Here is a 17,744-nt window from a genome sequence, read left to right on the forward strand (position 1 = left end):
TGTTACACATTTTTGTGTACTGTACTTAACCTTGGTTTGATCTTATTTTCCCTCAATGTGCCCTATTAACTTGAGTCACTCATTTATTTCTATTCCTCTATATGTTATGCATTTCTTTGAGCCATCATAAATTTATTTCTGAAAATTCAACACAACATTCAAGTTCATCCACTCTTCTAGCTGTCAACAAATATTTGCTAGTTGCCCATTATGCTACAGGAACTGGAGATAAAGTAGTGGATAAGTCCCAGCTCTCGTGGAACTGTCACTATGTTAAGTACTATAAAGAAAAATAAAACAGAGTAAAGTGATAGCAGGTAATGATGACAGATGGGGATGGGGGAAGACAGAATATTTTAGAGAAATTTCCTCTAGAATTTGATTTTAATCTCTCCACAACAACATTAGAAGGCTTTTCAGGAGTTGCCTCTAATCAGAAAAAGAGCAATTGTTTGTAGGCACCTTGTAGGTCCAATAAATTAAATTTTTTTAATCATATAGTCCTTTGTGTAGTTGAAATGCCACTTAATAGAAGCCAAAATTACATTAAACTGTGATATAGACTTGAAAGGGCTTTATCCTATTTTATAGAAGGTTGCATCTTAATTTGAAGTCTATATTTTCTAGTTAAACATCACTGAAATTAGTAATTCATTGATATTTATGCTTGTCCTTATTTTATAAAATAAAGAGATTTTTTTAAAGAAAAAAATAATATAGTGAGTCCTGATTAAGATTAGGGAAACTAGGACAAGTTAGCTTAAGCAGGTAAGCCCATCCATTTCAATTCACTGGTTATCAGCTTCAACAACAGTAGAAATAATACCTAAGAGGAAGTAAACTGGCATCTAGTGCTAACCCATAAGACAAAGGCAAATATACAAGTGCCCTATTCTCTTTCTCATCATCACCCCGTACCCAGTGTGCAATAAACAGTAAGATATTTTGCAGTTTACTTAACTCAGAATAACATTTTAAGAGATGTCTCTGTATCTGTTTACATACTTACCTAATAAACGGTGCTCTAGAGTTTCCATTTTCATCTAATTCGTAAAGTGCGTCTGCTCGAAGGCCATCAGCAACAAACAACACTAATCTTCTCGCTGGAGGAGGCAATGGTGTAAACTGAGGAGTCATTCCATGAACCAGAGGAGATGTAAAATAAATGTCAAAGATGGAGGCAAAGAACACAAAATGTACAAGCAATCCCAAAGCAAAGAACAGCAGCATGTCCAGTGTAACTAATTAGTCTTCAAGAACAGCTGAAAGAGGGAACAACATTAAATTGAGGTAAATCTTAATGTGATCATATGTATTTTCACATATATTTTTAATTATTATATAACTCACAACTTTACTTTCATTTGTGGTGGTAACAATAAGCATTATTTAATAATGTGACATAATACTGAAATCAAATACATAATAAAGTACATCCAAGGAAAAAGAAAAAGTTCAAATAGAATAAGTAATTGGGACAAATAAACTATAATGAATTTAAATGCATAATAAGCTCATAAAAATTAACACAGGACCAAAGAACAAATAAAAAATTAAATCAGCCCTAAAAAGAGTTAGTGTTCAACCAAGTCAAATCCTACAAAAATACAGAAAATATAACTCGTGCAACTCTTGGTTGTCCATATGACAATCATTGCTAATAAAGCATTTTTAATTATTTAAATAATTTATAATTATTTAGATGTTTGTGAATTGATTTAATTTATTTAAATGTTTGTGATTTTTTTTTTCTTCCTACTTCGGTAATCGGCTCAGGGGTATTCTGGCTCTCTTGACTATTATTACATTAAGCAGGAAACATGCATTCTATCACATTTGGCAGAATCATATTAAGTTAAATTTCATCTGTGCTTCAGAAAATTTGTACTTGTTAAAAAACATTTTATTTTAGTTTCCTGAATCAATCAAAGAGGTTACATTTTAACCATTCAATAAAAATGTTCTGTGCACACATCACATGCATAATTGGGTGCTGGGGTACTATAGAGAGTATCGAATTCTCTGTAAGTTCATCACAGAGCTGATGAACTTACAAATACATAAGGAAGAAAACGCAATATAAAACATTTAAATAATACTGTAAAGGAATATACCATTAAACTGCCGAGATCAAACTGAACATGGGTTGCTTTCCAAGCCAGTCTGTAATTTGCTATTGGTGAATCTCTGCAGATCAAGGGGAAAAAAAAGTATTGGAACTTGTCTTACTTGTAATATAATAGCATTAGCTACATATAGTGGTCCTAGGCTGAAAAACAACAAAGACGAGGTAATTTTAACTACAGACACATCTTTTTCTTCTTGGCATGAAGAATCACATCATGGAAAAAAAGGATGGCAAAATACCTTGCAAAAACAAATGAAACATTGGAAAAATACTCATTAAAGTCAAGCAGATTATAAAAAAGAAAACACAACAGAGCAAAAGGTCAAATTACAAGCCACTGATTTTCTGAGAACCAAGGGTCAACTAAATATCCAAGATATTCTACAAAGTACAAAAATTCTTTAGCGAGTAGATGCTATTTTGTATCTCATAGCTAACTAACTAAGAGAATCTTTACTTGTCATATAGCATATTCCCTCCTCTCTTTCATGCTACTATAAATTAACTTTCCATTTTCTGATGCAGTTTAGAATAATAATCACTATCCTTAATTTTTTTTCAAAGTAAATTTCATATTTTCACTAAACAACCTAATGAACATTAAATGCTAAATTATCAATGTGAATGTAAAATAATTTTGAATATATTTGTGTTATTTCCTTAAATATAATTCTTAATGTAGAATCAAAGGTTCAAAGATTGTGAAAAAATTCTTCAAATTACCAAACCAATTTACAATTCCATTAGAAATGTGTAAATAAAAGTACCCAAATCTGAAAGTTTTGAACTTTTAACAGTAATCTTTTTAGTGCATCAGTAGTATTACAGTACTTTAAATTTATGTCCATTTTTATTTGCTTGCCTGCTAGTCAGTAAGGGTGTGTTCTGATTTCCCAGTTACAGTTCTTCATGACTTGCTCTTTTGATTACTAGAGTTTTTTTAGACATTGGACCTTTTCTACTCTACAGACAACACAAAGGTCCCAGTGAAAAAAGGACTACAGTACAACTAATAGTAAACCTGACCCAGTTGTATTTTCCTGTTGGAGATAACCTTTATTATGTTATTTTCAAAGCCAATATTTGCATGGTGTTCTGGTCCCTGAAGAAACCTAGATTAGTTACCTTTATAGAACATGGGATTTTTTGTTTCTGATTTTGCTTCAAGAGCATTTTGTTGGGCCAACTACTTAAAATTCCCTCAGAATATGAAGAAGAAGAAATGCAAAAATATCTATATTCTAAATTTACCCTCCAGGTTTATCGTCATCTGTTCAAAAAGATTACCTTTTAAGGAACATCTGTGTTTAAAGTTACAGGTCTCCATAAGGCTATATCTTATCTCATTTTGCCCAGGACTGAGACATAATACTGTTCCTAGAACATAAAACATTTTGGGTTTGGGGATTTTTTTTTAATTGTTAAAAAATTCACATTACATTTACCATTTTAGACATTTTAAAGTACAGACTTCGGTAGTGTTAAATATATTCAGTGTTATACAACCAATCTCCAGAACTTTTCATCTTATAAAACTCTCCCAAAGTTGCTGGGATTACAGGTGTGAGCCACTGTGCCCAGCCATGTTTAACTTTTTCAGAAACTGACAAATTCATTGTTTTCCAAATTGTTGTACCTTTTTACGTTCCTACCAGCAGCATATGAGAGTTTCAGTGGCTCTAATCGTCAGCAATACCTGGCATTGTCAATCTTTTAAACTTTATCTGAAGTGGGTGTGTAGTGGTAACTTGTTGTGATTTTAATATAATTTCCCTAATGATTAATGTTATTGAGTATGTTTCCATAGGCTTACTCACCTATCATTTGTATGGATTTAATTTTTTAATTAGATTGTCTTCTTGTTATGGAATCATAAGGGTTTTTCATATATTCTAGACGCAGGCATACCACATTTTATTGTGCTTCATTGCTCTTTGCAGATTTATTTTTACAAATTGATAGTTTGAGGCAACCTAGCTTTAAGTAAGTATATCGGTGCCATTTTTCCAACAATATCTGCTTACTTCATGTCTCTGTGTCATATTTTATAATTCTTGCAACTATTTCAAACTTTTTCATTACTACTATCAGTTAAGTTGATCTATGATCAGTGATCTTTGATGTTATGATTATAATTGTTTTGAAACAATTACATATAAAACAGCAAACTTAATAAATGTTGTGTGTGTTCCAACTGTTCCACCAACTGGTCATCCCCCATCTCTCTCCCTCTTCTTGGACCCTGCTATTCCAAAGCACAACTAAATTGAAATTAGGCCAATTAATAACCCTACAATGGCCTCGTAAGCGCTCAAGTGAAAGAAAGAGTCCCATGTCTCTCAAGTTACAGATGATGAAGCTTAGTGAAGAAGGCATTTCGAAAGCCAAGACAGGCTGAAAGCTAGGCCTCCTGTTCCAGTTATTCAGTTTGTAAATGCAAAGGAAAAGTTCTTGAAGAATATTAAAAGTGCTACTCCACTGACTACATGAATGATAATAAAGTGAAACAGTTTTATTGCTGACATGAAGAAAATGTGAGTGGTCTGTTTAGAAAATCAAACCAGCCACATTTCCTCAAGCCAAAGCCTAATTTAGAGTAAGACCCTACCTCTCTTCAATTCTATGAAGGCTGAGAGAGGTAAGGAGGCTGCAGAAGAAATGTCAATATCTCTAAAAAAGCATGATGACATTCTGTTTGGAACAGAGTTAAATAAACAGACCAATTGGGGAAGAACTGATAACAATATTTAGTCTCTCTGTCCAGGAATACAGTATAACTCTCTGTTTATTTAGATCTTCTTTAATTTCCCTAATTAAAGAGTAAAGGATATGCAGTTTCAAATGGATAGGTCTTGTACATCATTTTTAAAGCCCATCTTTACAAATTTCATTTTTGGTACTATTGTACTGCTATTTTTTACACCAATTTCTCCTTGTTAATTCTTAAATCAACATTGATTTTTCTATATTGACCCTGTACCCTGCAACATCGATCAACTGTTATGGTGGCTTCTGTGTATATGCTTTTCACTTTACATCCTTTAACATAGAAAAAAATAATTATGCTACCTATGAATAATGACAGTTGTACTTCTTGTCAATCTTTATGTATTTTATTTACATCTTATGCATTTTGTATTATCTAGGATCTTCAGTATGATGTTGAATAGAAGTGGTTACAGCAGAAATCCTTGCCTTGTTTCCAATATTAGGATGAAAGCTGTCACTTTTCCAGGTTTTTGTAGATTCCCTCAGTTAGGCTGAGGAAGTTTCCTTTTACTCCTAATATGCTGACACCTTTAAATCATGAATGGATGTTGGATTTTGTCAAATGCTTTTTGTTGCATCTACTGAGATAATTATGACCATCTGATTTTTCTATTTTGGCCTGTTAATGTGATAAATGACATTGATCAAATTTCAAATGTTAAATGCATCTTACATTCCCAGAATAAACCCCACTTAGTCATTTAGTATTATTCTTTCTACATATTGTTGGTCTTAGTTAAAATTTTTCCATTTTTTTACAGCAAAGTTTATGAAAGATATAAGATGATAATTTCCCTTTCTTGTATCTTTCTCTGGTTTTGGTATCAGACAATGAGTTGGGAAATACTTACTGTACTTTCTTGTACTTTTTGGAAGATTTTGTATAAAATCTGTATTATTTCTTCCTTTATTGAGTAACAAAATTCACCAACGAAACAATTGGCTTAGGGTTTTCTTTGTGGGAAGGTTTTTAACTAAAAATATAAGGTCTTCATATATACAGGTATAGATACACACACACACACACACACACACACACACTCTCTCTCTCAGATTATCTACCACTCCTTGAGTAAGCTTTCGTAGTTTTTAAGGAATTTATCCATTTGTCCATTTCATCTAAATTTTCAAATTCATTGACTAAAATCGTCCATAATATTTACCTGTTATCCTTTTTTTCCATCCTGCAGTCCAGGACCCAGTCTAGGGTCAAGTACCACATTTAGTTGTTCAAAATAAATCATTTTCAAGTACCTAATTCCTTTCAGTTAGATCTTAAACTCTAACCAGAGCTAAAGTACATATGGAATATTTAGATTCACAGATGTTCATTTTGATTTAAACACCTCCTCTTTATCATGGAAATAAATCTTTGTACTCTTCTCAATGTGCTTATAAGTTAAGTACATTAAGATGTATTTGTAAACATGCATTTGCATTTACAAATAACTCCCTGGGCTTATGTTCTTTCTTGTCCCATCTGCCACTGCACAGCTTTGCTAAGTATCAGAGTTACTAAATCATACATTTTCCAACGTTTATTGAAGTAACAAAACATTTTATTTGGGAACTTTGACCATCTTAAAGTTGTAATAGCCAACATAAAAATATAGCTCTGTTACATAAGAGTGGGATTCTAGTAAAGTCACTGTTACCGTTTCCTTATCCATAAAAAAGGATACCATCAGCCCTACTCCATTATAGTATTGTGGGAAATAGGCTGGCGCAGTGGCTCACGCCTGTAATCCCAGCACTTTGGGAGGCCAAGGCGGGCAGATCACAAGGTCAGGAGATCAAGACCATCCTGGCCAATATGGTGAAATCCCATGTCTACTAAAAATACAAAAATTAGCCGAGCATGGAGACGCGTGCCTGTAGTCCCAGCTACACAGGAGGCTAAGGAAGGAGAATCACTTGAACCTAGGAGGCAGAGGCTGCAGTGAGCCAAGATGGAGCCACTGCACTCTAGCTTGGGCAACAGAAGGAGACTCTGTCTCAAAACTAAACAAAACAAAACAAAACAAGAAGTATCATGGGAAATAAGTAGACTCCCCAATGATACCATACAAACATAAAATATTAGCAGTAGTAAAAATAACTAGATTGTGAAGCAACCCAACTCATATTTTTTAAATCTAACTGTAAATCGTTGACTTTACATTATTCTGAAGAAAGCAATAGAAAAGACAATGATATATTTTCCTGCCGAATTGGTAATTAAGATTGGGACTTCTTATTGGTGATCCAAATCATGCAAATAAACTCTGTAAATAACAAGGATTTTGACAGTAACTCTATTCAGCCATTTATCAGGCTGTGGTCTACAAAGTTTTAAAAGGCAACTTGGTGTTTATTTTGTTAGTTTATTTATTTATTTTTAAGACAGTGGTCTCACTCTGCCACCCAGGCTAGAGTACAGCAGCACAACTTCTGAGGCTCAGACGACTCGATCCCAAGTAGCTGGGATTACAGGGTGTACAACTACACCTGGCTAATTTTATTTTATTTTTTGTAGAGACCAGTCTCACTATGTCACCCAGGTTGGTCTTGAACTCCTGGGCCGAAGTAATCCTCTCATCTCAGCCTCCCAAAAAGTGCTGGGATTACATGTGTAGGCCACCGCACCTGGCCGTGGTGTCAATTTTGGATGGGCTTGGATATCATGTCCTTAGCAAATTCTGGCATTAGGTACATTAATAAAATTACCTGAACTTTGTATTTCTTACCTGTAAAATGCAGATAATACCAATTTACTACAAAAATGGTTGTGAGGATTAGAATAAACATACATCAAATACCTAGCCCAACACTTGGTACCCAGTAAATGATAACACTTCAGTTTTATTTCACAAAGACAAACTAAACATTATGAAACAGGAATAGTCATATGGTCACTAAATTCCAGCAATTCAACCTCTTAATTAATTCTCTCCCTTCATCCTTTTCAATTGGAACACAAGGAACAGCAACAAATAGGCTGCAAAAGCTAAAATGCCTTCCACAATTTCACTACTAAAACTGATCATTTCTCATCTTCCCATTGTCTACCTTAGAAACACTTCCATAGTAGCTCTTAGTTCATTGCTGTAATTATTTGCTTTTTCAGTTTTCCATAGTAAATTATATGATCTTTTAGACACAGTCCCAGTCACTTCTATATTCACAACATTCTTCCACCTGTGACTGACCCATTAATAGCTCCTTAGTAAATGTTTGTTGCCCATATTAAGAAATGATATATTAGGAAGCAAAGGCAATTGAGTCAGACTTTGATTTTACAAAAGAAGCTGAAGGCCAGAGACATGAAGTGAGGTCTTGGCTCATACTGTTATTTAATATGCAGCAATAAAATCTAATTAGGTAAGTTGAACGAGTAAACAATTATAAAGACTTAAGTACCATCATAGATGCATTTACTCTTAACCATTGCATTATGCAACGGAAGCTTATATTATTCATATTTTTTCTGATCCTATTAAATTCCCAACATTATTATTTTATTAAATCAGTTAACGCTAATGCATTATTTTTAAAAGTGCTTTAGGTAAGTACTCACAATATTTTTAAAAAACATGTAGCAACTAGCTGAACAAAAAATTGAATGTCCTATGCAAGTTACTTAGTTCCTATAAAAATCATGGCTATGAGACAATGAGACCATTTTTAAACAGTTATGCAATTCAATCCCCTCCCCCCCAAAAAAAACTTTTAAGAGGCTCTGAAAACAACTCCACTAATCAAATTAATATCATAATTTCTTGATTACAGACTTGCAGTGTTCATTACTACTAAATACAAAAGACATAAACGTTATACATTTACTATTTCTCAGTGTCCATGTGAATTCTGCTTTCAAAAGAACTCGTTTTTACTTCTCCACATTCACTGCCATCACATAAATCCATTTTATTCACCTGGACGTCTTCAACAACTTACAAATGGCTTCCCTACCAAACTGCAGAAAACTAAGTTTCTCCCTTCCTCTAATAATATATTTCACTCTACAAAGTGTAGTAAATTTCATATACTTCATTCTAATTATTCTTCAAGAATTTTATACACAGGTACTGATCCCAAAACTCAGATTAAAGGTCTTCAATCCATTCCCCATAAAATTTCCACTTTTTTCCCTTTCAATGCAAATTAGATTACATCTTTTCCCTTCTTAAAGTCTGTGAGCGGCTTTCCATTGTTCCAAGAATAATACCCTATCTTCTTCCACTACCTTCATGGCCCTGCATCCCTCTCCCGCCTCATGATGGCATCCTATCACCTCCCACCTTGGTCTCCAAAGTGCCGGGATTACAGGTGTAAACCACCACACCCAAAATGTATGTTTCTAATATGTATCCTCAGATAAGAATATAAGCTAGAATGAAGGCAATGGCTGCCTTTCTGTTCACTCACACTCACCCCCACCTAATGGTGTGACTTTATGATTCATTGGTGGAATGAGTTTATATTTGAACTTTATTTATTTTCCCCCAGTTCGCTGAAAAGTGCAGTTAATGCAACATCAAGTCAAAGAGAAATTTTATTTATTTTTGGGAAGACAGCAGGAAGAGAGCTAATAAAAAGTCCTTGAAAGCTTGTAAAATTCCCCCTAGGTATCTTAGGAACCATCATTAGCTAATTAATCTTTCCAATCAGGAAGTATAGGCTCTATTGTCTCAAATTTCAGATAAAGAAAAGGTGTAAAAAATGAACAAGAAGTTTCAGGCAATTTTTATTTTTAAATAACTTTAATATGAGATATATTAAATAATTATATATATCAATAGGCTATAAAATAGTATCTAAAATTCCAGAAAGGAAAATCAAGTGAGAATACAGTTGCTAATTGATAATTTTCTCTAACATTGTGTTAGAGAGAACAGCTTCATCGAGTAATGACTTATTATCTTTATCTCTACCCGAACACAATGAGATATTAATGAGTTTAGAATCCCATATCTCTTTTTTACAGAAGAATTTCAATTAATACAGGTAGTAGGAATGAGAGAGATATAAAATTACAACTAGGCAAACACGACAGTAATTATTGCCACCAAGATCCATTGATAAATGCAAAAATCAATGGATCAAAGTTTCAGGGAAACAGGGCATTTGGAGTCGTAAAGAATCTTGTCTAAATATTTATTCCTTACAAAGGGTGAAATACTAACAATGGAGAAAAGACACCATTTAGCCAAGTGGTCATGGTTAACATAACCGACAGTAAGACACACTAACATCACGTAACCCTGATCGGATGCACAGAGAAAGGCAAAACATGGTAGTCTTGGCTTGTTAAAAAAGCATAATCTCAATCTATTAATGGTAATATATCAGATAAGCCCAAATTGAGACAGTCTACAAAATAGTGGACAAGTATTCTGTAAAAGAATGGAGAAGATTAAAGAAACTTACCTAAACACAACAAGGGAAAGTGGATGAGAAAACAGACAATAGTGGAAAAACTAGATAACTTCAACTAAGATCTGTAGTTAATAGTATTATACAAATATTAATGTACTGGTTTTGGTCATTGTACTATGTTTACATAAGATGTTTACATTAGGTGAAATTGAGTAAAGGGTGTGCTGGAACTCTGTACTGTTTTTGCAGCTTTTCCATGGATCTAAAAATTATTTTTAAATACAAAGTAAAAAAAGAAAAAAATGAAGCCTGAATCTATACTTAAAATGTATACTGTTATAGCTATAAACCACTATAAGTTTTATGGCTAGCTCTGATTTTAGGTAACCTTTGTTCTTGTCAAACATTTGCTAAACTTATAGACTATAAATGATTTAATGTTCACATTGGAATAAATCATACTAAAAAGCTTATGAATTAAAGATGGTGTCCATATGGCTTTGTTCACTTTTCTCCATTCCCTTTTCTTTCTGCTCCTATAATTGCAATTGCCCCATCTCCAAGGTCACTGATTCTTTCTTCTACCAGTTCAAATTTGCTGCTGAATTTCTCTTGTGAACAGTTTGTTTCAATTACTGTACTGTTAAGCTCCAGTATTTCTATTTGGTTCATTTTAATAATTTCTATCTCTTTATTGATGTTCTTATCTTGTTCATACATTACTTTCCTGACTTCCTTTAGTTCTTCGTCTATGGTTTGCCATAGCATTTTGACATATTTAAAACAGATGATTAACATCTTTGTCTACTAAGTCCAAGGTCAGGACTTCCTCAGCGGTGGCTTCCATCCATTTATTTATTTTTTCTGTGACTAGGCCATCCTTTCCTGAGTCTTTGTAAGCTTTTTTGTAACTTTCTGTTGAAATTTGCATTTTGAATATTATGATGCAGTAATTCTGGAAATTAGATTCTAGAATTCCAGCATTTTCTTTTGATTTTTGAGGGGTTCAGCCTTTTTTTTGTAACTTTTCCAAACTATTTTTACGAAGACTTTATTCCTTTTATTTATGGTCATTAAAGTCTCTGTTTTGTCATATTAGTGATCAGCTAATGGCAGATTTAGATTTCCTTAACTGCCTAAAACTAAAACAAATAGTACTCTCCCAAGTTTTTGTAGTCTGGCTCTCAGCTGAAGTACTCTCTCACTACGCTTGGCCACACTTCTGTCTTAGCCTTCACCTTCTGCTTGTCTAGAGCTCACAGATCTGCCAAGGGCAGAAGCCTAACGACCTCTCAGGTTTTTCCTGGGCATGCGTTACATGTAAATTTTGGGGGGGGGATAAGGTTGGGACAAAATTCAGCCTCTACATTGGTCACTCAGGAAATCACTAGACAGGTCAAAATGCACAGCCACAGTATTTTAAGAACAAAGTCCATACTAAATACAAGCAAGTCACACCAGGAATGTGGGCCATAGTCCCCACAGCTGCTGCTATTGCCACAATGGTGAATGAGGATAGTAGTCCAGTGAATTAAATGCCCAGCACACTCTTACTGAAATTCAGCTGCCCTCTTTTTCATTATGCAGTCTCCTGGTTGCCATAAATGTCAGACCAGATTTTAGAATCCCAAAAGAGCTGATCCTATCACTTTGCCCCCTTATGTTTGTTTCGGGAAAAACTAACCCGTTAATAAACCACCCTACTCTGCCATTTTCTGTAATGTCACCTAGAGATTGTGTCCTTAACCACTTACAACATTGACTAAAAATACACAGACCTGTGATGTGAAGTAAAACCAGCCAAAACTTAAGACAGAGCTGGTAGTCCCAACTACTTAGGAGGGTGAGATAGGAGGATTGCTAGAGCCTAGGGGTTCAAGGCTAGCCTGGGAACACGGTGAGACCCACTTTAAAAAAAAGAAGAAGAAAAAGAAAAACTATAAGATAGTGGTTGGGGCCTGCACACAAGATTATCAAATAAATTATTAAACCATATAATTAGCACTAGTTCATTCGCTTATTATTCTATGGTATACATTTTTCATCATAATTTATGTCATTGTTAATTGTAAACTATATGTGACTTTACAAAATCCCATATAAGAACTAATTTGCAAATTTTCTCATGGCAAGTAGAATAGAGTTTGTTAGTTCTTTAGATGATTCATGCCCACTTGAGTTCAAAATCCTTTCTCTATATCTCATACCCTTTTTCTGTTCCAGAAACTCAACCAGGATGCCACAGGACAGCTAGTCACTATGTCTCCTCAGGTTTCTCTTGGCTGTGATAATTTCTCAGACTTTGCTTGTTTTGATGACCTTGTGAGTTTTGAGGAGTACTGATCAGAGATTTTGTATAATATCTTGCTATTGGGATTTATCTGATGTTTTTCTCATGTTTAGACTGGGGTTATGGGTTCAGAAGAGGAAACATACATACACACATAAAGTACCATTTTCTTCACATCATATCAAAGGTACTGTCTACATGACTTACCAAACTGTTAATATGAAACTTGATCACTTGGCTGAGGCGGTTTGTTAGGTTTCTCCACCATAAAGTTCACCTTGTTTCCCCATTTTATACTATACTCTTTGGCAGGAAAGAACTATGTGAAGCCAACACTTACAGAGCGTGGAGTTACACTCCACCTCTTGAGAGCATGAGGCATCTACATAAATTGATGTTCTTCTATATGAAGAATATATATTTTAAACCCACTCAATTGTGCAATTAAAAGCCATCTGTCGAACACGCCTGGTGGCTCACACCTGTAATCCTAGCACTTTATAAGGCTGATGCAGGTGGATCACTTGAGCTTAGGAGTTTGAGACCACCTTGGGCAATATGGTGAAACTCCATCTCTATAAAAAATATTTTAAAAATTAGCCAGGCATAGTGGTGCATGCCTGTAGTCCCAGCTACTTGTGGGGCTGAGGCAGGAGGATTGCTTGAACCCCGGAGATCAAGACTGCCAGTGAGCCAAGATCGTGCCATTGCACGCCAGCATGGGTGACAAAGTAAGACACTGTCTCAAAATAAATACATAAATAAATAAAAGCCTGTATCATTCTACAAGATTACATTAATATTATAATCGTCAGCCTTTCCAATACTGTTTTCCCCACCTTACTTGTAAATTAATTTTTACCAGTATAGATGCAAAGCCATTATTTCTTTTATAAGCTTATTCTAATCGGTACTACCAAAAAAGCCTTATAAATGATCTCAAACATGCAAGACATATATTCTATTATATGACTCTACTACAATTTATTTCAACTTTATCCTGCTGATCAACATTGCTTGCAGTTTGTCATGATTACAAATAATATGGCATTTAAGCTGCTCTCTTATGGTAAAGTTGGAGATTTTTGGAATTTTTACAAATTGTAGTGACCCACAACAAAATAATTTGGTGGACTGCAATTAGCCTTCCTTTTTTTTTTTTTATGAAATAAAATACAGTACAATAGGATAGGATAAACTAGAGAATATATCACATCACAAAGTACTTCAGAAGTAGTACACGATTATTTTGAAAAAGTGTGCTTTAATTTTTTCCTGTATGTTCATACATCTATATTCTTGCATGTATATAACCTGCAGTGAAAGTTTAATTTCAAATTATTCTACGGACAAATAAGATTGAAAGCCATCTCTATAAGTGGAATTTCTCTAATAAACAAAATTTTCAACTTTACAACTTTACTGGCAAAGTGTCCATAATAATTTAGATACCCTACAGCAATGTAGGAAAACTTCTAGATCTCTAAATCCCCACAATTGCTTGATACTGTCATATTTACCTTAAGCCAGTTTGAACAGGAAAAATCAGCATCCTGTTATCTGAATATGTATTGAGTATGAACATTTTTTCATGTTTTTATTGGCCAGTTGGGTCTCCCTTCCTTTCAATTGCCTATTAATATGCTTTGATCAGAGGGTTAGGGTTGTTGGCCTTTACTTCAACTTGTACATTAAAATTATATGTGTGTATATGTTTATATATAGCTAGATATACACAGTTATATATAAATTTTGTTCATAGGGACTTTTGTTAAAATGAAGTTTTCAACTTTAACACAGTAAAATTCATCGAACATTCATCCTTTCTGGGGTGAGTTGTTTGTGTCTCATACTATAGAAGAAAAATTCCCTAGTTCTAATGTCACATTTAGTCTTCTAATAGTTTTAGATTTTTGCTTTTTACCTTTCATTATTTAGCATTTATTTGTGTCGGTTGTGTCCTCTGAGATAAAAATAATTATTTGTATATGGGGTGAGACAGAGATCAGATTATGCTTTTAACAAGCTGACAAGTATTAGTCTGCTACTAGTTTAGAATTTACTAAGATAAAATTACACATCAGAAAGAAACAGGTTTAAAAAACCTTTACATTCAAATCTTGGCTTTTGCTTTTTGTAATAATAAAAAATTAGAAACAATATCTAACCATAGGGAACAGATAAACTGTTTATTCATAATGAAATACTATATTTCTGAAAATGATACATCTCACAAATATCAGTATTAATAAAAAACCTAAAACATCTATTGTCCTTTTCTCCCCAACACAGTCAAACTTCTTGAAAAGAGTGAGTGTGACTTCTTTTTTTTCCTGACCACCTAAATCTCAAACAACCTAAACTATATTTTCATTACCTCACAGGAAAGTGAAGACAGTTAACAGTGTAAAATCTAATAGCTATTTTTTAGTCTCCATTTTCCTTTTTTTTTTTTTTCTGAGACAGAGTCTCGCTCTATCACCCAGGCTGAAGTGCAACAGCCCTATCTCAGGTCACTGCAACCTCTGCCTCCCGGGTTTAAGTAATTCTCCTGTCTCAGCCTCTAAGCAGCCTAAGCTTCCTGGGCCTAAGCGATCCTCCCACCTCAGCTTCCCAAGTAGCTGAGATTACAGGTGCATGTTCACCACATTCATAATTTTTGTAATTTTTTGTAGAGATGAGGTCTTGTCATGTTGCTCAGGCTGGTCTTGAACACCTGGGCTCAAGCCATCTACTCACTCGGCCTCCTAAAGTGCTGGGATTACAGGTGTGAGCCACTGGGCCCAGTTGCCTTCTCCTTTTTAGTTTCATTTATTTGTTTTTTTTCTATGGAGTCTCGCCCTATCTATTACCCAGGCTGGAGCACAGTGGTGTGATCTCGGCTCACTACAACCTCCACCTCCTGGGTTCAAGCAATTCTCCTGCCACAGCCTCCCAAGTAGCTGGGATTATATGCACGCACCACCATGCCCAGTTAATTTTATATTTTTAGTAGAGACGGGGTTTCACCATGTTGGCAAGGCTGGTCTTGAACTCCTGACCTCAGGTGATCCACCAGCCTCAGCCTCCCAGAGTGCTGGGATTACAGGTGTGGGCCACCATGCCTGGCTGTCTTCTCCTTTTTAATAGGCTCTCATCACTTGGCCTCTGTGACCATTACTGCTTTTGCTTTTCACCTACAGCCCTGACCAATGTAGAACAGTCTCTATCTGGTCACTGAATTTTGGAGTTACTCAAAACTTGGTCTTCAGCTATCTTTTCTTCTCACTGTATACTTTCTATCCTGGCATGTTTCATCATATTCATGGCTTCAGTTATCACCTATATGCAAAAGTCTCAACTAATTATAGCTCCAAATCCACATATGTAAGTCCTGCCTTCATAAATCTACATGGACATTTCAAAGACACTCAAACTGAGTAGGTTTAAAACCAAACTCATAATATTTCTCATGAGCCTTGTCTACTGCCTCCTAAATCCTTAGTGCTCACTATCTCAGGAGGTCGCACCACCTTCCCACAAAGTATGTAAGTCTGAGAAACAGGTGTCATTCTTCACATCCTATTCTTCCCCTCTATTTAATCCAACAATTGTCCAGTTTGTGTTTTTTGAATCTATTTATTTGTCTTAATCTCTACTGACACCTTTGTAGTTTAAGATGTAGACCATGTCTTACGCGAACTCCTACAAGGCAGGAATAGGTCTCCCCTTAATACGCTGACCCTTCTCTGATCCGTTTCTTGCCATACAGCCAGAGTATTAATTGTTTTCCTTTTTTCAAAATGCAAATCTGAACATCTGACCCTTTGCATAAAACTCTCCAGTGCCTTTTCACATACTAATCAAGAATAAAATCCTTAATGTGACTAAGAAGGTCTTTTATAGACCAGCCTCTGCCTTCCTTTCTAACCCTGTCTCATAGCACTCCCCTTTACTTTGTAATATCTTACATTTCTGGCCCCTGATTTTATTTTCTCAAGTGTCCTGCTCTATAAAACCTTCATAGGTTCAATTCCTCTCTGCAGAATGCACTTGCAAGCTATCTTCCACTCTCTCCTAACATTCCATTTCATGTATCACTTCCTCAGGGACTATGCAGATTAAGTCAGAAATGAAAACTTTTAGTTCCGTTTGTGATTACATAGCTCTGTCTATGACTATTTGTATTAATATCTGTCTCTGTTACTTCACCACAATTCCATGACAGCAGGACGGGCATCTCCAACACTCATCATAGTCCTATCCACTTAGTAAGGACTCAAATGTTTGCTGAAGAAATTATTTAGAATTATCATTTCAAGGTTAAATGCAATATGCACTATAACCACTAGAGGATGTCCTACTTCTGTTTTTTGTTCCTCCAGAACAAAATGTGAACATTCAAAATACTTAAAAACAAACAAAAAAAACCTAAACCTTTTATGCTAAAGTAATTTACTATTAATGTAAATAAAATTGCAGTGATTGCAAAACATAAGCATTCACACACTACTTATTTTAATTAGTTTAATTGCTTAATACTAAACAATATTATTACTTAATAGTTCTCTTTAAAGAAAATCACAATTTATTCAGATTTACTGAAAAAGAAATACCTCCAAAATAAACACATAACTATTAAAATTATTAAAAGATATATTTATGTACCAATAAAAGTTATCTAGTTTCTATCTGTGGCTGTTCACCACACATTGAAAAACAGTAACATATGAGATATTACTAAAAGCGCAAATCAATCAAAACTTGCATTCAGAAAGTTACTTGTCATTCTTTTAACACTATTAAAGCCTAGAATAATTTTTTAAATACTAAAATGATTGACGTGCTTTGAAAAAAGCCATCTTTTACATCTTCATTGCTAAGGCACAACCTTTAATAACTATCATTAGTCAGATGAAACATTAGTTTTAAAGGCCTAGATTAATGAAAATTATACTAAGCAGAACGGAAATTCCCCAACACTATTAGAAATACATTGGTATAAGTAGTGATCGGCAATTATTTATATTCCAGTGTGTGCTACTTCTTATACATTATTCATTTATAACCAAACCTCTGTATTGTGGAGTACGTACTGGGAAGACTGGGCAGTTGATTTGTTATGGGGTGTAAGCCCATAACACAAAAGTGTTCAAACACACAAGATCAAACACACAAATTCATGGTTATAGGATAGGAAGCAGAAACAGAAGTAGAAAA

The 17,744-nt window shown here is 34.5% G+C and overlaps 1 protein-coding gene across 4 annotated transcripts in view; it reads right to left on the bottom strand.

Annotated features, from left to right (window-relative positions):
- PIGN (phosphatidylinositol glycan anchor biosynthesis class N) overlaps window positions 1–17,744 on the bottom strand; it is a 141,903-nt gene that overhangs the window by 121,694 nt on the left and 2,465 nt on the right. For 2 of the 4 annotated variants that reach the window (XM_017528850.2, XM_017528853.2), the window contains exon 2: window positions 1,010–1,262. In XM_017528850.2, the coding sequence (XP_017384339.1) occupies window positions 1,010–1,230 (221 nt within the window). In that variant the 5' untranslated portion in view covers window positions 1,231–1,262. Of the gene's footprint in view, window positions 1–1,009; window positions 1,263–2,114; window positions 2,188–17,744 lie in introns of all 4 variants that reach the window. The other 2 variants (XM_017528852.2, XM_017528854.2) reach the window with 2 other exon arrangements.

This window comes from Cebus imitator, unplaced genomic scaffold (genome assembly GCF_001604975.1).
Source record: "Cebus imitator isolate Cc_AM_T3 unplaced genomic scaffold, Cebus_imitator-1.0 Scaffold55, whole genome shotgun sequence".
NCBI lineage: Eukaryota > Metazoa > Chordata > Mammalia > Primates > Cebidae > Cebus > Cebus imitator.